A 23,556-nucleotide genomic window follows, 5' to 3' on the forward strand; every position below is an offset into this window, starting at 1 on the left:
AAACTTGGGAATGTAGCCTCCCACACAGAGTTATTAATAGACACAGAGCATTCAATGGGCTGCAAAATGATAAATTGCAGAAGACTATTGTGTGGTTTCAGCAACAATCCTGCCACTCATTTACACAATAATAAAGAGGAATTTTCATGCATCTTTGTGTTTCTGTAGCATGAATGCAATTATTAAAGATGCAGCAGTGAAAATGTGTGTAGAGCGTTTGTTGGGAGGTTCTAAATATTCTGAGTTTGTTAGCGTTTCTGCAACACTTTGTGCCCCCGGGAGATGGGCCTCTTCAGGAGGTTCACAGGTCGCGCAGCAGCGTGCAGAGTGGCCATTGTGCTTTGTCATTTCACAGGTGACTCACATCACTACACTCGAGCATGCCGGAGGTAGAGCACTCGGAGATGCTCGCGGCATTCAAAATGCATGATTTTTCAGCCTAGTGCAAACAAATCGCTTTAAAAGATCAGTTTAATCTATTTCGAGCTGTTATTATGAGCCGGGAGAGTTGTTCAGATAAAGAGACTGAAGCAGGGTTAACATCAGAGTGTTGGACAACTCTTCACGTACTTTACCCAGCGTGAGAGCTGTCAACTTTATTATTTGTTTTTACGATACAGCATGCATGTGATTTACAATGCAGACCACTAAAAATAACGGTCACGGGGGTGAATTACTGCGAGCCAAACTGCCTGAAAATTTTGCAGCGATATAATGTAGTGCATTAAAAAAAATATGTGCGCGGAAATATCAGTCACAGGAGTCATCGACGTCAACGTTGTTTGTGTGGAAAGGTTGAGGACGTAAGGCTGCTTCAATCTCAGAGTTGCTGTCATCCGATTCCCCCCAGAAAGCTATACAAAACGGTAAAGAGAAAGAAACAAGATTACACATTATTAGAGCAGAATGTTTACGCTTCCAGGCTTCTAATGAGATGTAACCTTTTGCATCGTCTACATACTTTCTTTACCCAGTCAATTATACGGTCTCTTTATAAGCATTCCAGGATCTGAAAGCACTGGAGCTACAGCTTACCTTGAGTTGGATCGCACAATGAAAAATGTTAACAGCCTACCTTTTACACAGTATAATGTGTGTTAAATCAATGCCTTGTTCTCTGCATGCAGATGTGAGTGTAGCACTCTAAAGCACATACATTGTGATGCAGCTGCTTGAGCCGTATTCAGAGGTGCGTGAGGTGTATTTATTTAGCAGTTTGGGTCTAACGAAGTTTGTTGTGATGTCTGTGTCTATTTAGTCTATAGAGCAGTGGAGTTAATACTAAAGAAAATGAGCTGCAATCCGACAATGGTGTTCAACTGAACTCAACTGCGCCAAAGATCACAGAGGGTGCACTAGGATTTGCCTGCTCTGAGGTTGTCAAAATTTGATTGAATTTGACGTATAACTAAAATCACACTTACTGGATAATTTATACAAACGTCTGGATATAAAACTATTTAAAAAGATACTTTTTTTTGCTACTTAGTAGCAAAATCTAATGAAATATTCAGTTTCAATCCATATTTGTTGCCGTTTAGCCTTTCAAGAACAACATTTTCACTGCACTGCTCTCCTGCTTGATGCACCTGGATTAGCTGGGCGTTCTATTGGCAATCTAAACAACACCATAAATTACATTTATTTAACCACAATAACAAAAAATGTAAAGTAAATTAATAAAGTTGTTACAAAAGAAATCTATCATATTATGTATCTGAATTCACTTGGCGAATCCGTCAAGACGTCATCACTTTATTTATGTTGACGAAACTAACGAGTTTTATTCGTTAAAGAAAGTTGATTTAATAAAAAAAAAAAAAGACTAATTAATTTAATACACTGAGTCAACTTATTTAAATTGAGGATTTTTCTTTGAGGATTTGGAATGTTTGGGCTTAAAAAAAAATCTAAAAAATAAAATAAAATAAAAACCATAATAGCTTGAGCATTCATTCTTTTTGCAGCAGAAAGCTAAGGCTTTTGTCTTTCGCATCATCACGTTGTACGCTTGTAATGACGTCATTACGTTACTCACGGAAAGTAAAGAAACTATCAAAACGCCTTCGCACTCACACAAAAAATGTGCATAGTTCAAATAACTTAAGGAGTGTTGAGAAATATTTTGTTCATGTTTCTACATTTAGAAATATTTTCTTTGTTTTGTGTGTTTATTGTTTTTAATTTATGACAATTTCAGTACTTTTCTGAATTATTATAGTTTATTGACTGACATAACCTTTTAGCTTGGGTTGTATAGATTTTAGGGATATGAAGCATTTGAAGATAAATGACGTCACAATAAGCAAAAATACCAATGTGCGCACTGGCGGACCATTTCTAATGCAGAGTTCAAAGGGTTAACGTTTTACCGGTGATGTAAGAACACACAGTAGTCCTAAAGTAGCACTGCTTAAGATATTTATTAGAGGATTTAGGTAGCGCTGCTTGCTGACAACATACATCTAAGCTTTCAGTAACCTGCATTTGTGTTCAAGGTCATTTTGTTTTCATTTACAAATCCTCAAAAAAAAGGCATAGCTGCATTTACAGAGAAATTTAATTAAACAGTTGGGTCTCAAAATGTATAAAAATGTCATGCCTGTGAACACATGAACCTGTAATTAACCTTTTTTTGACACGTGCAATTGAAATGACTTTATCAATACTCACCTTTGGACTGTAGAGTAGAATGAGCCTTTGAGTCAGTCTTCTCTTTCCTGGAAACACAAAGACAGTTATTAGCCTTGTAAAGTTATTACCTTATGGCTTTCTTTTGAAAAAGAGACGATATTTTACAACATAGCTAAAAAAAATAAAAAGGAAAAAAAGGCAGGCAGACAGCAGAGCAGAGCAGCAGAGGGAACTTTCTTGACTCCTGTTGTAATTGTGCCAAAAGGACTTCCACAAGGCCCGCTTTATTAAAAAAAAAAACAGCCCAAAGACAGGGTTGCCAGGTTCCCATAGCTCTGGTGATATCGCTATGTAAATGTGTGACCTCCGAAAAGGCTTTGATCTACCTCAATGCATATGCAATAAGGCCCCCCCCCAATCCACTTTTAAAGGCCTCCTCTTTAATTTACATCATCACAGAGCCTATTCAAAACCCCACAATATAGCCTCATCATCTCCCAGGTTAGCATACATATCCATACGGCTTATTTGTTTGGGACTTTCTATATCGGAGCTGTGTTGACGCTTTTTCTTGGAAATGGGAAGGAAAAAAAAAGATGCAGAGTTTTAAGCAGATGAGCTCCGGTGGAGAAAAAAAACAAAAACCTGTTGTGTGGCGTGTTCCTCCATCTGCATCAATTCAAACCCATGACCGCTTTGATTGTCATACTCTCAATCACCCTCATCTCCTCATCTCTCCCTCCGCTAAGTCTTGGCACATGTGACTGTACATTGAGTATAAGGACCAAATTACTCTGGCTGCGTTCCAATTGCCATCTTCTAAACTATATATCGCCGCTTTGCACCACTCAAGGCAGAATGCGAAAGATGCAACTCCCATTCCTAACTGTGAACAGATTGCTTGGTGCTAAAAGCAATATACCATACAGCCCGTATAATCATTAGAATATAACCTTTATATTCATACGCGGATAGGACTTCCTGCAGGACATTTGGGATGATTCTTGCATCTGTTCAGGCAGCATGTTGAACCTCAGGTGCTTAAAAAGCTAGCAAATCAAAACCAAAGGCTGAGTAAGAAAAGCAGTGCCAAAACGAAGAAGAAAAGAAAGAAAAGACACACTGACAGATAATCAGCCTCTGTGCTTGAAAACTGAAGGTGCACTGCTTCTGACAGTGTTGTGTTTTGTTGGAATAGAGGATTTTGTTTGCCAAAATATGTGTGAATCTTTTGAAATACGCACGTTTTGCTGAACGGAGTAGTTAAGATTGTAAATATTTTTCTGTGTAGCCTTTTTTGAGTCCAAAATTATGGTAGGTACCATTTTTTGGTTTGAAATATCTCCCTGGAGTACTAGACTTTTTTTACTCGGCAGAATTATTTCCTACTAGACTGACAGATGGCCATGCACAAAATTATTTCAATGAAAGAAGATAATATCAGTCATGTATTCGTTTTTGTGACTGTACCACTGGAGGCAAAACTGGATATGACTCCTGAAGGGTTCCAGTATACACTTAACATGCAAGTTTTTGGAAGGTGACTATAAAATTGTATAGTTTTTGTCAAAACAATAACACAAAAGTCATGATATGTTGACAGTTAACAGGCCAAGGGTGGATAGTAAAGACATAAATATACTGCGTACATAGGGCTGGGCTGATAATTCAATATGATAATTTATCGTCTTTCAATGGAAGCGTATCGTGATGAAAATTCATGTACCGAGATATCGCGATACACGATTACATCGTCTAAATTGATAATAACAAGCACATCAAATTTCTCAGAAAATCGGATGTCAAATATTTTGAGGGAATATATTTGAAGATTGCAGTTTTGTTTTTACGTCACACTTTACATTACCACTCGGTTCAATGCAACAAATGTGTGTATATGGAAATATTCATTTATTTTTTTCTTCATAATTTCTATTGAAACTGTAATGTTCATTTTGCACAAAAGTTCTTAATTAAATGAGAAAATACTTTTAATTTGTAAAGTATGCAACAATAGGTTTTACCATGTGGTTATTTCATCTATTTATTGAAATACCAGAAAACATGCTATATCGGGATATATATCGTTATCGAGATATGAAATGACCTTGGCCATATCGCCCAGTCCTATGTATATGTAATATACATTTAAAAAAAAAAGATCCACCTGCTATCCATATTCAGCTTTTTAAACTGAATAAGAGATAAAGTAGAGATGCTGCAGCCCAACTAAACCACAAGGACTATTGCATCCATTTACAACTGTTAGGCAACACCAGACCCTGCAGCAGCAAAAATACAGCAATAATCTATACGATTACTTCCTCTACTTTGCCACAATAATAGCTGTTATGGAGAGTAAATTGGGCTTTTCTTTTCTTGAACTCCCCCCCTCCGGGGATGGGAATGGTCTATCAGCTGTTCCACTTCAGTGAGGGACAGGACTGATTTCAAGACAGGGCTATTACCATAGAGAGCCCAGTCTGGATCTGACCCCGCCAATCTAATATTCCGTTTCCATAAACATTTATGCCAGTTCATCTTCTGCTGAGTTTCCCCTTAATTGAGGCAAATGATCTGAATATGTAAGACTGGGCCGGCCAGTGTTTCACAAGCTCTGCTAGACAGAGGTGGATGTAATGTGTAAAATGATGCAAATTACAGCTATTGTAATGTCCTCTTTTTTTCCCCCCAATGCATCGCTCATTCCGTCTCTCTGGCCTTTACAGTTCATATTGTTGTTTATCTCGCGTTTTAACAATTTTTTGTGTCTGCTATGCATAGCTGAGTCCACAACGACCTTTAAAATTGTATGATGAGTTTACACAATTGGAGTTTGTTGTCGGTGTATTCCCTTAATCAAACCTCGGTCTTGTTTTTCTCAATTTACACCAAAATGGTTTTCTATGAGCTGAGTTAAAGCTCCTGAATTTACATATTTTGAAATTTTGAAAAGTTATGCAGGCTGGTAATGCAGCGGTATACAATGCACAAATACCAAATAGATTAATTAAAACTAGGACAATCATGTTACCAAATATCTCAGGCACATTGTATGCACATAAGGATGGTACCATTGGTCAGGAATAGTGAAAACGTGATGCGTTTCTTTAAGAATAAAGCAATGGTTACCGCTGAAATCCACGAGACTATTCTCTACATTTTTAGATCCGGTATAGCACACTCCATTTTTGTTGTTTGGGACATTTTGCTTTGAGAGCAGCATCCTGATTCTGCTTTACCAAATATTTTGTGATATCTTGACAAATGTCTACTGTGGAACAAATGAACAAAAACTACTACTGCAAATTTCTTGTTTGTGTGGTCATACCGTTTTAAAATTGTGTCAATACAGACCTGTTCAGCTGAAACAACATGCTGTATAAAACATTTTCATGTTCTACAGTTATAGCAGCAGATACATTTAGACACATAAAAGGCTGCAATCACACATCTGAACTACTCTAATGTCTATTTTATAAGAATGTGTCCAGTGTTGTAGGTATACATTGACAAAAATAGCAAACGGAGAAAGACATCCTCGTATACTGTCCTTTCAAACTGCAGTCTAAACACTAGGATGAGTTTCCGTGGAGTCCCTGAAGGCAGATTTGACTTGTAATCCTACAGTCACATTAAATACTGCGGGGACCGTCAGAGGAAATAATGCTTACCCAGCATTTAATACTGCATGGCACACACACAGAAAAAAAACTGCTTTTATTTACCCTGGCTTTTTTTTTTTAAGCTCCTGCCACCCACACACAAAATGCTAATAGCACAATAGCACTTTTGCGCAGCGGTGCTTGTCTAAAGGTAAAGGGAGACCCATCACCTCATCATTCCCATCAACTCCTACTCCCATCCCAGCTGTGACCCCACAGAAACATTGTTTAGGCTCCGTTTAGATGTACTCTACCAGGCCTGAATGGCAGCAGGATGGGGGCAAACAGTGAGAGGCAACTGTGAGTGCATGGTGAGTGGGCACTCTCTAACGTGTGAGTGCTCTCTGCTGGCGACGCGTTAGTACTGCAGCTCAGAAGAAGAGGTACTGGGGGCCAATGATTTCAACAGGGGCAAGCTCTCCTCCTGACTGGTGGCAGTCTAGTGGAGACGGCCAGTGTGCAAGGGGGGTGGCTGAAGGACGGATCACTCAGCTCATGTTTGTTTGTGTGAGGGTAGACTGATATGTGTGTGTTGGACAAGCCACTTAATGTTAGTGTCTAAAGAATGTGGAGAAAATGATATAACCAAGTTACAACATAGAGCATCAGAAATGATAATAAATCATCAGGGTTGCACCGATACCGGATCGTATATCGGTCAGATGCTGACTCAAATAGCTGGATCGGGTATCGGGGTCGATCTAATCAAATCAATTCTTCCTTTTTAAGTTTTGACCAATTTGTGGCTGCATTAAAAAGGTTTACACTTGAATTGTAATTCTTGTTAATTTTGAAGATTTTCTTACCAAGTTGCTTGTGTACGATTCATTATTTTAATTATAATAAATAATAATAATAAAAATAATAAAAATGTTTATCTATGTATTTATTTGTTACATTTTTATTTTACAAAGTTAGGAAAGCAATGTTTAAGTCGAGCCTGATGTTGCCTTACACATAAAAGAATGATCCCAGTCACTTCCACACAGTGAGGCATACATCTTGTTAATTAAAGCCCAGGTATTGCTATCGGTATCGGGACTGAAAAAAAATCGCATCGGTGCACCCCTAATAAATGACCACAGATTTCAAAACTGAACATTATGTCCATCTTTTGTCCTTTTTTGCCTCCACCAGCCTACAAAAAGCTTACCAGTAAATAAATCTATTAAATTCACAACATTAAAATAAACAAAGCACAGGAAGTGTTTGAAAGCCAACTTCATTTTTTTATAGGGCATTCTTTACCGGTTTGAGTTAGCTTATGTAGTACAGTGACCTCCTCTGGTTAGAGCCTCTAAATGCTGCTTTTCTCCATAGTCACTGTCTTGTTTGTCCTGGTTTTAATCTTATTATTTGGTCTAAACTGAAGGAGATCAACTATTATATTGTCAAATGTAAAAAAAAAGAAGAAAAAAAATAGTCAGTACCAAATTTGTTGGCTGTTTTCGAGAAGATATATTCTCCAAAACAAACTCAATGCTGCCACATGCCCGATTGTGCCTCTACTGCTCATTATGATACTGTCTGTTACAATGTTTACACGTGTTTCCCTTCATCCACTGTCGGATTTTAGAGCAGGAATACATCTTTTCACTACCTCTTTTGTCCGTTACCGTCTCTCTGTCTCCCTCTATCTCCCGCTCTCTCTTTCTACGTCCCTCCCCCCGTCCCCTCCGGTCCTTTCTCTAAGCTCATGTCCCTCTCGCCCCTCCATCCCTCCTCCCAGTGAGCCGTCAGAGATCCACACATCATCGCCTCCCCATGAGAGAGAGAGAGAGAAAGAGAGAGAGAGAGAGAGAGAGAGAGAGAGAGAGAGAGAGAGAGAGAGAGAGAGAGAGAGAGAGTCTGATTTTGACATTCTGAGTGATTTGAGGTCGAATGCTTGAGCACATCCTGTTGTCCAAGGCAAAGCTGTAAACCACTAATTGTTGAGTCAAGGTTTTTTGTCAAGCAGGCACTAGGCACAACAATCACCACACCGGCTGATGGCTGGAGGATTTTGTTTTGTGTGTGTGTATGTGTGTGTGTGTGTGTGTGTGTGTGTCTGTGCACATGTGTTCAAGCATTTTCTAGGATCTAAAACCGGGAGGGGAGGGGGGGAGGTATTAAAAAAAAGCAAAATAAAAATAAGAAAGGAGTGGCATCTGAAATGCCTACAGTAGAAAGGAGCACAATGCTTCTTTGCACGAGAGGAAGCAGTGGCATGCACTCGTGCACAAAGGGGAACAAGTGGTCTTTACATGGAGTGCAGCTGCTTATTAAGACTCACTCCTTCGTGCATTATTCCTTTCATCCCCACTCAACCACAAAGTGATTTTACTTTGCCACTCACAAAGACAGCAAAAGATTTCTAATGGACAAATCAGTCGCTTCCCCGCGAGTTATAATACAATAAACAGCACATTCTATAAAAGTATCTGACTGAAAAACACTGTGTGGGAGAGAGCGAGGAAGAGAGGGGCGAAAAAAGAATATGAAAGACCTCAATTCTCTCCGACGCCATAATAGTGAAATGAGCACATATAAATGTGTTAAGAGTATCTCTTTGCATCTTGTATAGACTGCATGTATTTAATCTGTAAAGCTTATTAAGGCCCTAGTCATTGCTATGCAAAGCAGCACCCAGCGCTTTTCTCTCGCTTTTCAGCCGAGTGCAGTGTTTGGCCAATAGGACTGGCCCCCCGCCTCTCATTCTGCATTCATAACATGCAACATTTGCACAATGTATCTCTCAAAGGCCCTGAATAGAAGGCCTTAATACTCATGTAAACAACTGCAAACCAATTACTTAATGAATCGGGCCCACACATAATGAGGAGCCTCACAAAGGGCTATAAATGCATTTTTTGCACCAAAGCCTCTGCTTTAAACTACAATCCCTCTGCTGTGGTCCAGGCTTAACTGGCAAATCATAATTATTGTCTAAGACAACAGAGAGGAAGCCATTTTTGTATTTCGAGTCCGGCTCCATCCTCCTTTTGATGTCACTCATCAGCTCGCTGACAAAATAAAGCAAATAATTAACAAGTAGGATGGAGAGGAGGAGGAGGAGGAGGAGGGGAGGAGAGGGAAATACAGGAAGACAGAGAGGAAGAGGGGCAAATAGATGGAGAAAGGGCAAGAGAGAAAGAGAGAGAGAGAGAGAAGCAGGGCAAGAGCATGCTGCAGTGTTATGCTTCTGCTTAAGTGCAGGGCTTCCAGACCACTTGTGGAAGCAATAAAGCGCAAGAAGTGACTGTGGTAAGTGGAATGCTTAAATCTAAGCGTCCAGGAGAAGCAAAAGAAAAGACGGGGGGAAATCGTTGCATGACCAAAGAAAAGCATTATGGTCGTGGTGACTGGTTGCTGTGGGCGCTGCTTCCTTCCTAACCCTAGTGAAATTACAGTGTCAGGCATGCAGAACTACCCATTTGTCCAATTTCGCTCATGTACACAACTTGTGTCTCTCATTGCCGCTTTTCTCGGTTTCTGTACATTCTTTTTTTTCGTTCTGCAAATTTTGTTTAATCACACATATTGCGGGCATCCCATGCACATTACCGACAGGAGGACGGGCACCATCTGAGAGGGGTCTGGGCCCCGAAAATTGGCTCATGTTTATTAAAGAGGGTGGTCACTGGAGCTGGCAGTATAGGCAGACATCAGCGGCTATGAGGACCACAATAGAGCCAGCCCATTAGGCCCTTCCCCGGGCTAATAGGCAGACTGGGAGCAGCGCCTGCTTGCCAGGCCAGGGAGATACAGACTTCAGCCCTTGTGTCAGCGTGGTGCCCAGTAATCACATGAAATCAGAGAAGATTATTCCTCATAACGTTTACCCAGCCATTACGACAGCCCAAATGGGTTCGCGGTGAAGAGGTGCTCTGAGGGCCCGACGCGCAATTGCAGATTTGATGAAGTCGTGTTGATATTCAAATGCAACCGCGATGGCGTTGGCTTCCGCCGAGCTATTTATCATTAGATCTTCTTTTCCGAGCCACTCAGGGCTCTGATTTGAGCAGCCTAAATGCCTTTCGAGGGTGAAAAATGAAAGGACATTTGTCCTTGTCAACACTTGAGTCTCCTTCTTCATAAACAGTTGTCCCTGATTCTCTTCTCGACGTGATCTGTTTGCCTTCTGACAACAGTGAGATTATTATGACTCCAATTTATTTTTGTTTTTGATTTCTAAAACCTGGCTGAACCCGGCGAACGGCGAGCGAGAGGGGCTTTGGGGGCCTTTTGTCTTTGTAAGCGAGTTAATGGGTGGCGCCCCCTTGATCTTATGGAAATGAACAGGGAATTATGAGAGCGGCCATGCAAATGTACATCAACCACTTTGGTGTCTGGTGGCCCATTTCCTGTGGCCCGTTGAATAATAACAATGTTCTTACCGAGGGTAAGGGTCTTGATGTGAGGAGCGTTTGGCCCTCCCCAGGTCCTCTTCATGGCTGTGATTTGTTCCTTAAAAGAGCAAACAGGGCGACATAAAACCATTTGATTTGGACATCAAGCTAATCTACAATGCATATTTAATATAGAAACTTATGGTGAGGCTTATGAGGGGCGATCTCAACCTTGACATTGGGGTCTCTTGGTATGCACACATGAGAATACTAATATTTATATTTAGGGCTGTCAAAATTAACGCAAATTTGTTTCAATCCCACTAATTTCTTTTATGCATTAATGCAACTTTAGTTTTAAAGCTAGAGTGGAAATACTGGCATCACATGAAACTAGAAAAAACCTAAGGAATACATTAGTACCAAATGGCTTGTTGCGAAGGAGGCTAAATAACGCTCCAAACTTACGCAAAAGTTTTGCGAGGTAAAACTGTCATGGCCATTTTCAAAGGGCTCCCTTGACCTTTGACTTCAACATATATGAATGAAAATGGGTTCTATGGGTACCCACAAGTCTCCCCTTTACAGACATGCCCACTTTATGATAATCACATGCAGTTTGGGGCAAGTCATAGTCAAGTCAGCACACTGACACACTGACAGCTGTTGTTGACTGTTGGGCTGCAGTTTGCCATGTTATGATTTGAGCAATTTTTTTATGCTAAATGCAGTACCTGTGAGGGTTTCTGGATGATATTTGTCATTGTTTTGTGTTGTTAATTAATTTCCTGTAATAAATACATACATACATTTGCATAAAGCAGCATATTTGCCCCCTCCCATGTTAATAAGAGTATCAAAAAGTATAGAGTATAAAATGCAGTACTTGACAAGTCTCCCTTTAAGGTACATTTTTAACAGATAAAAAATGTGTGATTAATCACAAATAAATATTGTAATCGATTGACAGCCCTATTTATCATATAAGTAGAAGTCTATGATTGAGATTATGAGCCCAAAATGGTTGAGAAAACCTGGATTGTCATTTAGCTTACATCTATGTAACCAACAAATATGGTCTTTCTGTGATGTCCTTATGTGTTGTGAGAACATGGCCGGTGTTGACCGACGGTTAGCCTCCCGTCGCTCGCTACTTGCCCGGCAGAGTGGACCGCATCTCTTACCTGAGAGGCCGTCGTCCTCTTCCTCCTCTTCAGAACTCTGCAGCCTTTCCTGCATGGCTGATTGTTTAAGTAACTGATATGCTTTGGTCTCTGTTCAGGGACACACACACACACAAAGTCAATGTCAAATATTTGCTTAAAACCCAGGTTTCCAACTTTCAGAGGTTTCCGTGTTTGATGAGACAACACGCTCCAGTGGGTGAGTCTTTTGGTCTCACTGCTGAACAGAGTGGGTGCTCAATCAGCTAAGCTGTTGATTCTAGCCTACAGTATGCAGCAACAGTTTCCATGAGACAGCAATCAGCATCTCGCATTATCTCAGCATCCTCCTACCAGGAAGGCAATGATTGATTTTCTGTTTTAAAAACACTCATAATTACTTTCCGGGCACACTAAAAGTAGGTATCATATTTGAGGGAAGCATAGAGACTGAGCTGGTAAAAAAAACAAAACAACAACAACAGAGCAGAGGTAAATAATAATAAATGGGCTGTTGTCTCAAACACACATGAAAGGAGTGTAAAGTTGTGATCTTGTATGACAAAGTCAACATTTTTCATAATAAAAGCACCATTTTCAATCATGTTCTAAAACCATATGATATTTACAATTCTATTCCACCCACAGCTCGCTATACAGGCATTGCTTTTACATGTTGTCTACAAAAACACCATTAGGTATACAGACGTGCATGTCTTGGCAATTACTATCAGTTCCAAGGTCATGGTATTTGATTGTGACATTGATGTTGCTCGCCACAGCAAACCCCTTTCCTTGCAAAATCCTTTGTCATGTTTTTTTTTTTTGCTCTTTTGATTAAGTGTAGCGATTGGCAAACTGGACTCATTTTGCTGGCTGTGCACCTTAGGGATGCAGACACATGAAACGCCCTGTAGGAAATCGGACAGCCGAGGGTAATATAGGATTGCTTTACATTTCAGAGGTGCAGCTCAGGGATGGGCACACCAACTGCTTCCAGGATGCCTTCACATCTAGTATTTTTCAAGTCCGGCCTTTCCAGAGCATTGTTTAGAAGATAATGAGAACCCACGACAGATCTCTCGCGCTTCCCACCCTGGCGTCCTGACAATTAAAGCGGCCGCATTATGCCGGGCCGGAGAATTATCAATTTTGCCAGAAAGCCTCAGACCGGGGCTGAAAACGTAGCTAGTGTTTTCTCGGAGATAATTAGAGAGAACTAGCGCGGCTCTTCAGGTGGTACTTTGACCCTGGATTCACCTTGATCATCCTGCCTCAGCCGTTGTGTAAAAAGAGCCCATTATTCACTGCAGTGGGAAGAAAACAAACCACAACATAAGGACAGTGTGAATGCTGGGGCACCGGCGATGCCTTTTTACCTCTAATAGGAACACTTTCCGCAGGGCTTTCGTCCTGGCTGTCCTCTTCAGCACTTTGTAGTTCTGTAAGAAAGGGAAGCGCATAGTGAGAAGCAGTGGCAGGGAGGAAGGGAGTCTCGGGGTAGAAATGGGAATGGGGGGTCTTTCTTTAGCTCTGAATAGAAGCCTGTAGGAAAACTGGGCTGTGAGGGATTAATAAAAAAGCTCTGTGGTGAAATTGATTTCTTTCATAAAAGCAACGTTTTAGTTCTCTGCAGAGGTGGTTTGCAAAAAAAAAATAGCAGCAGTCTACATCAGTTCCTGGTAATGGTCTTGTTTTATATTACAGTGCAAAGACAGACTTATCTCAGTGTGGAATGTTTTGGACATTTGTGGGAAACACTTGCTGAGGGGAGAGTTTTTGAATGCAGCCATTCCTCCATAACAAATAAAACCAAATACTGTAGTCTAATTAGAACACTCCATGCCTATTTTAATACTAATAATCGTCAGTAACCTTGGATCTGTTGCTCCTGTACCGGTCTGGCAGGCTTCACATCACCGTCAGCCAGGAAAGAAGCAGGACCACACGAAGAAGACAAGTCGCTCTCGTCCTCCGCTGAGGGGCACTCCTCACTGGACCGGGACACGAGTGTCCTCAGCAGCACTTTGGCCTGTGAGCGGCACAAATTAAAACCACACTCTTAATTGTTCCCATTTTGCGAAGGAAGTGTCAAATTGAACTCTCGCCGATTAGGCAAAGTCATTTACTTTGGCCACGGCTGCTCGCACAGAGGTGCAAGCTGCGGCGTGTTCAAACGCCAAGAGAAAATAACTTCAAATTCTCTCACTCGTTTAACTAAAAAAAGATTATTTCGCACACTTTCGCTCCCGCTCTCAATCACACTTTTTTTTTTAACCCCCTCTCTCTCTCTCTTTCCCTCTCTTCTCATCCATGAGATTAGAGAAGCGCCTAAAGAATGCAATCACCCTGGCGTTAATGTGCAACACGTTCCAGATATCTCCCCCTCTTGGCTGAGAGAATTGAGACAAACTGCTCTCTTCCTCCCTCTCCAGCTAATTTTTTTTTTTTATCTTTGGGGAGATGAGGATACACAATTAAGAGGAGCTGTTCCGGGAGATGAGGAGCAGGGAGATGCCACACACCGATTTCCCTTTCTCTCCTCTTTCCCTCCCCCGTATCAAATCCTGCCATCATCATCTCTCTTTCGTGATCAAAGACTGCCTCTCAGCCTCAGATGGCCATTTGCAACTTTTAATGAGCACTAATAGGGAGGGGATGATCAGGAGGATTTTGACAGTGACAAACTTTAAGTGCATTGTAAGTTGTTATCAGTAGGTCGCAGTGAAGATTGACAATGCGCATGCTTTCATTTTCACTCGAGGAGAAGGGAGGCAAACACATGCCAATCTGAGCTTGGTATTTGATGTTGCTGCACAATACAAAAAAAAAACTGTCTTGATCCTTGTCCCCGATATCCCTCTTTGTTCTTTTTTTAGATTTAGTCAAATGTACCGTGGGTTGAGGGCTCTCGCGGACCCACTGCATTTTAAATATCAATGAATGCAACTGTTAGCACTTGAATATTCAAAGGGCCTCTTTGAGTGTGTGCATGCGAGCTGCATGCTCCCATTTGCCGGAGTAGCCGGGCTGTGTGGCATTACGTGAATGGAAATTTCTGTTTGCTCTTGTGTGTGAGGAGAGTAAGCTGTTGTGTGAGAGGAGAGAGAGAAGGAGAAATAGAGGGAGGGACAGAGAAATAGATGGAGTAGATGGAGTGAGAGAGATAAAGGGGGGGAGAAAGATTTTCACTCAGGCTTTTCCTGATGCACTTGGACACGATGATGTAGATGGCAGTGCCTCTCTTCCTTTTGTCAGTTCATATTTTCAAGAGGCTCTACAGTCTCCCTCTTTGCCTCTCTCTCATTGCGTCGGGGACACTGGAACGAGATCTCCGAGCCACAAGAACCCCAAACAAGATGAGTCCGCAAAAAATTAATAATATAAAAACCTGCATATATATATGATCATTCCTGCAGATAGAATGGTAAGTTTTCTAATAAATTCCTGACAAGTCTCTCGACACTATCTTTGGTTTTTTTAAGTGTGAATATGAATTTCTTTTTTTTGTTTAATTGAGCATGATCTGCACAAGGTCAATGAGAGGGAAATTTTAAATAATCTTGTGGAGAAGGTGCCCTCATTCAATCGGACCCAGCTGATGGGTATACTTTTGGCTAATGCCAAATTAAAAGCAAGTGTTTCTCAGATGAATACGCCACGTGAGATGAAAGAAGCCAAGCAGGGGCTGTAATTTGCGATTAGCGCACGGGTCAGGGTTTCCCTTCTGTCTGGGTCAACGTGTGGAGCAATCTGATGAGTCGGCAGCCGGGGCTTGGTTTCAAACGCCAGACACAAAGAGGGCACTCAGTACCAACTACAAGCTCTCTTCTAAGAAAAACACGCAAAGAAACAAAAACACTAGCCTTTCTGGAGAGGAGAAAAAAAAAGAAGGCGTTTTACTGCAGTCATACGTGTGTGTGTGTGTGTGTGTGTGTGTGTGTGTGTTAATGCCTGCTTGCTTTTGGGAGTGAATGCAAGTGTGTGACCTCCAGTTTGTGTGGTGGTGGTGGTGGTGGTGGCGACAGTGTTATGTGCCTCCAACGCTACCTGGTGGCCGTAGGTGGCATGGCGCTCCAGCAGCAGTGGCGTGAACAGCTGGACCAGGCGCTCAGTGCTGAGGACACGGCGCTCCTTCAGCAGAAGGGCGTGCTTGAACCAGCGATCCCACAGCCGAGCGGCATCGGGAGGGAGGCTGGTGCTGTGGCGGAGGTGGGGGTGGGGGGGGAGAGAAAGAGAGGCTGTCTTATTGAATGCACAGTGGGACATCTGTAAATAAGTTATACCTCCTTACAGTGAAAGAGTGAATTGAAGCTTTGAATTTGAAGAAAATTGAGATAGCTTGACCATGAAGAAATTTAGAATATAATACATTTGCACACTATTTTTCCATTTAACACAGAATAGACACAGACAGCGGTATAGCGCCTGGTTGAAAACTAGATAAAAGGTCAAAGAGCCAATAGGCATCTCAAGAGAAAAACAGAAAGGGAGACTGCTATAGATGTGTGTCTTTGGATTGAGTATATAGCGAGAAAGGTGAAATCAATAGAGTAGTGAAGCAGAGCATGGATTTGGCTCAGAGTATAACTAGTCATTATCCAAAGGACTGGAAGTCACAGATAGGGCATTTTAATTTACTCATGACATTCACCCGTGCAGTGTTACCGCACAAGGTGACACCAGAGATGACCTTTACATTCGTGGACAAGGGAGACCGCATCGGATGGTAGCGTGCAATATCTCTGTAAGTGCGTGCCCCTCGCTCTCCCCCACTTTCTGGTCCAGAAAAAAAAGAAAAAATGCACAGGCAGCCATCCAGTCTTTGTCTGAAAGGTGGAATTATTTTTTTACTGTAGGTCTGTTCTCTGTCTCTATTAAAAGAAAAGAAAGGTCTGTTGAACTCTGTAGCTTTCAAAGTGTTGATATTTGTGCTCTGAATTACTCCGTTATAGAAGTACTTATCAGGGGAGATGTCTTCACAAAACACACACTATATTGCACTAGATCAGAAACTATATTTTATCATGTCAAAGTAAACGCAAATTCATTTTAATACCCCTAATTTCTTTCAGGCTTTATCACAATTTGTAGCAGGTTCAGTTTTAGAGCTGGAGTGAAGATACTGGCATCATATGAAACTAGAAAAACCTAAAGAATCCATTGGTACCAACCATGTCATACTGGCTTGTCATGAAGGAGGCTAAATAACGCTCCAAATGTACGCTAAATTTTGGCAAGGTCAAAGCCATTTTCAAAGGGGTCCCTTGACCTCTGACCTCAAGATGTGTGAATGAAAATGGGTTCTATGGGTACCCACGAGTCTCCCCTTTACAGACATGCCCACTTTATGATAATCACATGCAGTTTTGAGCAAGTCATAGTCGAGTCAGCACACTGACACACTGACAGCTGTCATTGTTTTGTGTTGTTAATTTATTTCCATTAATAAATATATACATAATTTGCATAAAGCAAGTATATTTGCCCTCTCCCATGTTGATAAGAGTATTAAATACTTGACGAATATCCCTTTAAAGTACATTTTGAACAGATAAAAAATGTGTGATTAATTTGTGATTAACTAGGACAATAATGCCTTTAATCGTGATTACATATTTTAATCGATTGACAGCCCTACTTTCAATACTGTACATTTAATATCAGAAAATTACTTTTGATACTTAAGTAAATATCAAACACTTAAAGACTTTTACTCTAGTAATGTTCTAACAGGTGATTTTAACATCTACTAAAGTCATTTCCTGGTTAGATATCTACTTTTACTCAAGTGTGGCTTTCAGTTACTTCATCCACTACTGATTTATCATATAACTATTTTTTTTCCTGGTATCTCAGAAGTTGCAGTTTGCAAAATGATGTTGTGCAAAGTGAAAAAACCCTAAATGACTAGTACAGCTTTACACACAAAAAAACAAACCTGCCATTGTGATTGATTTTACAATCCCACAATCACAAATTTCATTAAGCTAAATAAAAAAACATACATAAACATAAATAAAATAAAAATTAATTAATTAATAAATAAATAATCATCAGTAATGTGGATATAATGCCTAAGTGGGTAGAGGCAAATAATAAAACAGCTTGAACAGTCTGGTAAGCTCAGAAAAATACATCACTTTACTGTAATGCAGCCTTTAAAATCAGGAAAAGACAACACTTGTGCCATATTACGATATCCAAAATCTAAGACGGTATCTAGTCTCATATCACAATATCGATATGATATCGAAATATTGCCCGGCACTACTATAGAATGGGAAAAAAAAAACATTGCCATCAGTCTTTGGTGTGCCACAGAGAAACCAGGAAGGCCTTACCTTATTTCATTAGGCTCAGTGCTGGACTGGTGAGCCCTCACTAGATCCCGTGGTAGCAGGCAGCCCTTCGCCGTGCTCCATGACAACCTCTGAAGCCCATGAAGGATGACTGCTCCACATGCTTCCAGGTCCTCGTCATTCAAGCCCGCTCCACCGTTACAAAGGCTGTCCAATATATAGAGAGCAGTCAGCTATTGCCATGGAGCCCTGGGCTCGGCCCGCGGGTCAGGAGCACATGGAGTACATCCAGCAGCTGCTAACACTTCACATGCACACAAGTATGATCATACACATCAACGCACATGCACACTCACATAACATCACAGCGAGACCCAACATTACGCTGAGGGTCACGACACAAGATGGCCACTCTCTTTACTATTGAGGATGTTGTTGACATCATTTACAACACTGCATAGAAGGGGGGGGATAAGTATAAACTGGGTTTACAAAAAAGAGCGAGAAAGCTTTCATTTTTCCAGACATTTATCCATACTTTACAACAAGAACTCCAATTATGGTAAATTAATCACGCTATGAAATATAAAAAGGCTTATGAAAAATAAGCCCAGTCTAATGAAACACATTCTCCATCCTCCATCTCCCCGACTCCCAATAACAATTCAACAGGGCGGTTACTATAACAATCCCATGTGTTTGAAAACCCCCTCAGAAATAAAGACGTGCATGTTGGTGATGACACTTCATCTAAAGTGAGAGCCCTTAGCAGAACTGGATAATATGTTTTCCTCATCCGCACAAAGCGCTCCATGGCCGTTAAATAAATAAATATGGACAGTGTTTCATTTAGACGGCGGAGAGATAAGATTTTAAAGTCTGAGGAAAGACAGGAAGGGCATACCTGATAATTCTGTTGAGTTGTCTTCCATCAATCGAAGAGTCCCCGTACACGCTGGTCCCTTCGCCGCGGAGTCGTCCTTCGATGCCGTCTAGCAGATTAAAGAGTCCTTCCTGTGAGAGACTAAAATACACATTACCCATTAACACGGTGAAAGGAAATAAAAATGGAGGAGGTCATATGATCGATCAGGCCTGTTATTTGTAAAAAAAAAAAAAAAAGAGGATGCAATTTGATCCAAATTTTTCTGGGCAATTTCCTTGAGGTACTCAAGGACTGCTGGAGGAATCTGATCATTAGAATGGTACCGCCACATAACACTTGTGTTGATGGTGCCACATGTAATGACCTGAACGTGAAACCTGGCATTCAAAAGTAGAATTTGTAGAATCTAGGGCTGCAACTAACAATTATGTTCATCGTCGATGAATCTGTCGATTATTTTCTCGATTAATCGATTAGTTGTTTGGTATATAAAATGTCAGAAAATGGTGAAAAATGTCGATCAGTGTTTCCCACAGCCCAAGATGACGACCTCAAATGTCTTGTTATGTCCACAAGTCAATGATATTTAGAAAATATTCACATTTAAGAAGCTGGAATCAGAGAATTTAGACTTTTGTTCTTCAGAAAAATACTCAAACCGATTAATCAATTATCAAAATATTTGGGGATTAATTTAATAGTTGACAACTAATTGATTCATTGTTGCTGCTCTTGTAGAATTGCCTGCCTGCAGTTAGGTAAAACTTTCAATGAGCTGTAAACAGTTAAATGGCTAAATAAACATTATTACAAATTAGGGCTGTCAATCGATTAAAATATTTAATCACGATTAATCGCATGATTGTCCATAGTTAATCAGGATTAATCGCACATTCTTTATCTGTTCAAAATATACCTTAAAGGGAGATTTATCATCAACATGGGAGTGGACAAATATGTTTGCTTTATGCAAATATACTGTATGTAAATATTTATAATTGGAAATCAATTAGCAACACAAAACAATGACAAATATTGTCCAGAAACCCTCACAGGTACTGCATCTAGCATAAAAAATATGCTCAAATCATAACAGGGCAAACTGCAGCCCAACAGGCAACAACAGCTGTCAGTGTGTCAGTGTGCTGACTTGACTATGACTTGCCCCAAACTGCATGTGATTATCATAAAGTGGGCATGTCTGTAAAGGGGAGACTCGTGGGTACCCATAGAACCCATTTTTTGGTCAGAGGACCCCTTTGAAAATGGACATGCCAGTTTTTTTCTCGACTATATTTAGCATAAGTTTGGAGCGTCATTTAGCCTCCTTTGCAACAAGCTAGTATGACATGGTTGGTATCAATGAACTTTGGTTTTCTAATATCATATGATGCCAGTATCTTCACTCTAGCTTTAAAACCGAGCCCGCTACAACCTAAAAATCTTAAGTTGCGTTTATGCGTTAAAGAAATTAGTGGCGTTAAAACAAATTTGCGCTAACGCGTTATCATGTTAACTTTGACAGCCCTATCATAAATATGTAATTTCATTATAAAAAATAAACAATGAAAATATTAACAACTCTGTATCACTACCACCATCTCACATTAAAAGGAAAAAAGGTGCCCCCCCCAAAAAAAAGGGGGCCTCGGGATGATTTCTTTTGGTGAGAGATTTACACTTTAATCTGGTCCTGTGTGCGGCTGCAAAATGAGAAATGGATGCCTAATGCATGTGGATATTGGGAATCCATCTCTTTCTGGAGCATTAAGCTCTGGGTGGCCCTCATTGAATTCTCCCATGAAACCCCGAGCCGAGGGATCCTGAGCCCCCCTACATAAAAGGGGCCAAAAAAGAATTTATGACAATCTGTAATGGGCTCCTGGGTTAGGGGTCAGCAAACAATTGCTCCCTCTTTTTTTGCAGGTTGTTTCCTGGTAACATCCTGATTAAGCTGGCAGCTTGAATTATATCCATGACATTCTGTAGTGTGCAATCCGTCTGTGCTAAGTCCTCTTCAGTGTGGCTGAAGTAGCATAGGCAAAAGCTCTATCTTTTTTTTCTCTCCCTCTCCCTTATCGTCAGCGTGGGCCTTGAAATAGTCATCTTTCTCTTTCCACTTTATTTGTCAACGCTCTTCAAAAAGAGACCTTTAGAGAGGGAGAAAGTGAATTAGTTTGTGTTTTTCCTGCAAACCTCTCTCTCTCATTGTATTGTTGCCAGCTTTCATGTCAAGGTCCCCAACCTCACTTTAGATGCTGCTGTTGTCCGCGCGTCGACATCATCAGGGGCGCATTGTTAGCTAGGAAGAAGGGGTCAGCCTCTCCGCGGCGATATTGCTCTACAGTGTACAGTACTGGCTCTGGTGTGGTTTACCACACGGAATGGTCGCATTGTTGAGTGATTGGTGTCGGAGGAATCTCACCTTGCTGCCACAGACGGCAAATATGACACAAAGGAATGGGGAAAAATATACCACAAGTAATAACAACACATTGAGCGCTGGCATTGCCTGGCTAAATTTAGGATGTGTCCCACCACACTGTGAGCACACGGTTTACAAAGTGTTGTGTGACAATAACTTCACCGAGACTAGATAACCAGCCAAATGAAGAATCTTTGTAAAAAATGCAAAACAATCACATTACTTTCTTTGCATTTTACATTCTACCTCTACACTTGTATTGGATTTTTTTTAAAACTTAAATTGTATGTTATGCTGTCACTGAACCATCCTGCAGTTCAGGGACGATATATTTGAGAGCAGGACACAGTGAGGCCATTATGATGAGCCTCGAAGAAAAAAAAAGAAGAAAAACCTGGAGGATATTTCAGTCGTGTACCCTTACTCACCCCAGCTATGCTGGAGGAGAAATATAATGGGATAATCTAATGAATTGCCCGGGCTTGTTTTTCCTGACTGTGAGCTGAATGGAGGGAGCGATATAAACTCTAACCTTAAGAGAGAGAGAGAGAGAAAGAGAGGGAGAGGATAGAGACTGGATGCTCTCTGAGCTTTACATCAAAGCCTCTGGTTTTCTCCTCATACACAGAAGCCCTCCATGTTAACAATAAAAGCTGCAGCCCCCACTGCCGTCTCCCCGGTACGGGCTAACTGCAGCTCCTCTTGAGGTCACACTATAAACAGTATGGTAGACCACACAGGGACGCAGCCATGAACATGCTAAACTCTCAAAAAATAAAATCCTTCAGACTACATTTCATAAATTTTTTGAATTTTTTTTTATTAAGTACACTGGATAATGCTCAGAAATAATGGGTTTGATTTGAATAACATTATTGTGAGCATATGTGCAACTGGGTACCATTATACATCGAAGGCGTTTTTTCGTATGTTTAATTCGCACGTCAATATATTTTTTCGAACTGTTGTCTTTGTCCGGAGTACTTTCACACAGAATGTAAATATTACATGCGAAAATGCGCGAAAAAAAAATCTGTTTTCCGATTTTCTGAGTTTTCACACCGCAAATGAAGGCATCAACCAGGGCTGTTAAACTTAACGTGATAATAACACGTTAACGCAAATTTGTATTAATGCAACTAATTTCTTTAACGCATTAACGTTACTTGCGAGGTTAAGGTTGTAGCGGGCTCAGTTTTAAAGCTAGATTGAAGATACTGTCACCACCTGAAACTAGAAAAACCTAAGGAATCCATTTGTACCAACCATGTCATACTAGCTCGTCAGGAAGGAGGCTAAATAACGCTGCAAACTTACACTAAATTTTGGCAAGGAAAAACTGTCATGGCCATTTTCAAAGGGGTCCTTTGACCTCTGACCTCAAGATCTGTGAATGAAAATGGGTTCTATGGGTACCCACGAGTCTCCCCTTTACAGACATGCCCACTTTATGATAATCACATAGAGTTTGGGTCAAGTCATAGTCAAGTCAACGCACTGACACACTGACAGCTGTTGTTGCCTGTTGGGCTTCAGTTTCCCATGTTATGATTTGAGCATATTTGAGTACCTGTGAGGGTTTCTGGACATGTTGATAAGAGTATTAAATACTTGACAAATCTCCCTTTAAGGTACATTTTGAACAGATAAAAAATGTGCGATTAATTTGCGATTAACTATGGACAATCATGCGATTAATCGCAATTAAATATTTTAATCGATTGACAGCCCTAGCGTCAACCAATCACGTTTCGTTTCACAATAAAAGCCCTAAACATATCATATTCGCAGGCCAGTATTTTGTATTTTCGTGTCGTATATTCACCACGCCCTCGGTGTGTAAAGGCCTTTAATCTAAAAAATAAAGCATTTAATAGTAAAAAATGTATGCTTTTGCTTTTTTGAGAGCAAAAGAGGCCATGTTCATAAAATACTGTATATTGGAGGGGAAATGCAGCAGAGGCTCTGGGCACAAACATTCACATGGGATTTTCTGTGGCTCTAACCCCCATCCAAAATGATCCTTCAACTCAGAGGCCATCATCACGCTAAGGATTTGTGGCTGTAAGTGCTGTCCACATGCCCACCCTCCAGAACACTCTATGGTGCCACAAATTTCCTCCTCCACTGGGGACTTCCCTGAGGTCTCTCGA

The 23,556-nt window shown here is 40.8% G+C and overlaps 1 protein-coding gene across 4 annotated transcripts in view; it reads right to left on the reverse strand.

Moving 5' to 3' along the window:
• Positions 1–536: 536 nt before the first annotated feature.
• The window catches only part of kiz (kizuna centrosomal protein), a 31,133-nt gene continuing 8,113 nt past the window's right edge, over positions 537–23,556 (reverse strand). The window contains exons 7-15 of one of the 4 annotated variants that reach the window (XM_074660593.1): positions 18,997–19,116; positions 18,135–18,299; positions 15,841–15,991; positions 13,688–13,822; positions 13,170–13,232; positions 11,812–11,901; positions 10,676–10,745; positions 2,674–2,720; positions 537–854 (exon numbers count right to left, since the gene is read on the reverse strand). In XM_074660593.1, coding sequence (XP_074516694.1) covers positions 648–854; positions 2,674–2,720; positions 10,676–10,745; positions 11,812–11,901; positions 13,170–13,232; positions 13,688–13,822; positions 15,841–15,991; positions 18,135–18,299; positions 18,997–19,116 — 1,048 coding nt within the window. In that variant the 3' untranslated portion in view covers positions 537–647. Of the gene's footprint in view, positions 855–2,673; positions 2,721–10,675; positions 10,746–11,811; positions 11,902–13,169; positions 13,233–13,665; positions 13,823–15,840; positions 15,992–18,134; positions 18,300–18,996; positions 19,117–23,556 lie in introns of all 4 variants that reach the window. The other 3 variants (XM_074660595.1, XM_074660594.1, XM_074660596.1) reach the window with 3 other exon arrangements.

Source organism: Sebastes fasciatus, chromosome 15 (genome assembly GCF_043250625.1).
Source record: "Sebastes fasciatus isolate fSebFas1 chromosome 15, fSebFas1.pri, whole genome shotgun sequence".
Lineage (NCBI taxonomy): Eukaryota > Metazoa > Chordata > Actinopteri > Perciformes > Sebastidae > Sebastes > Sebastes fasciatus.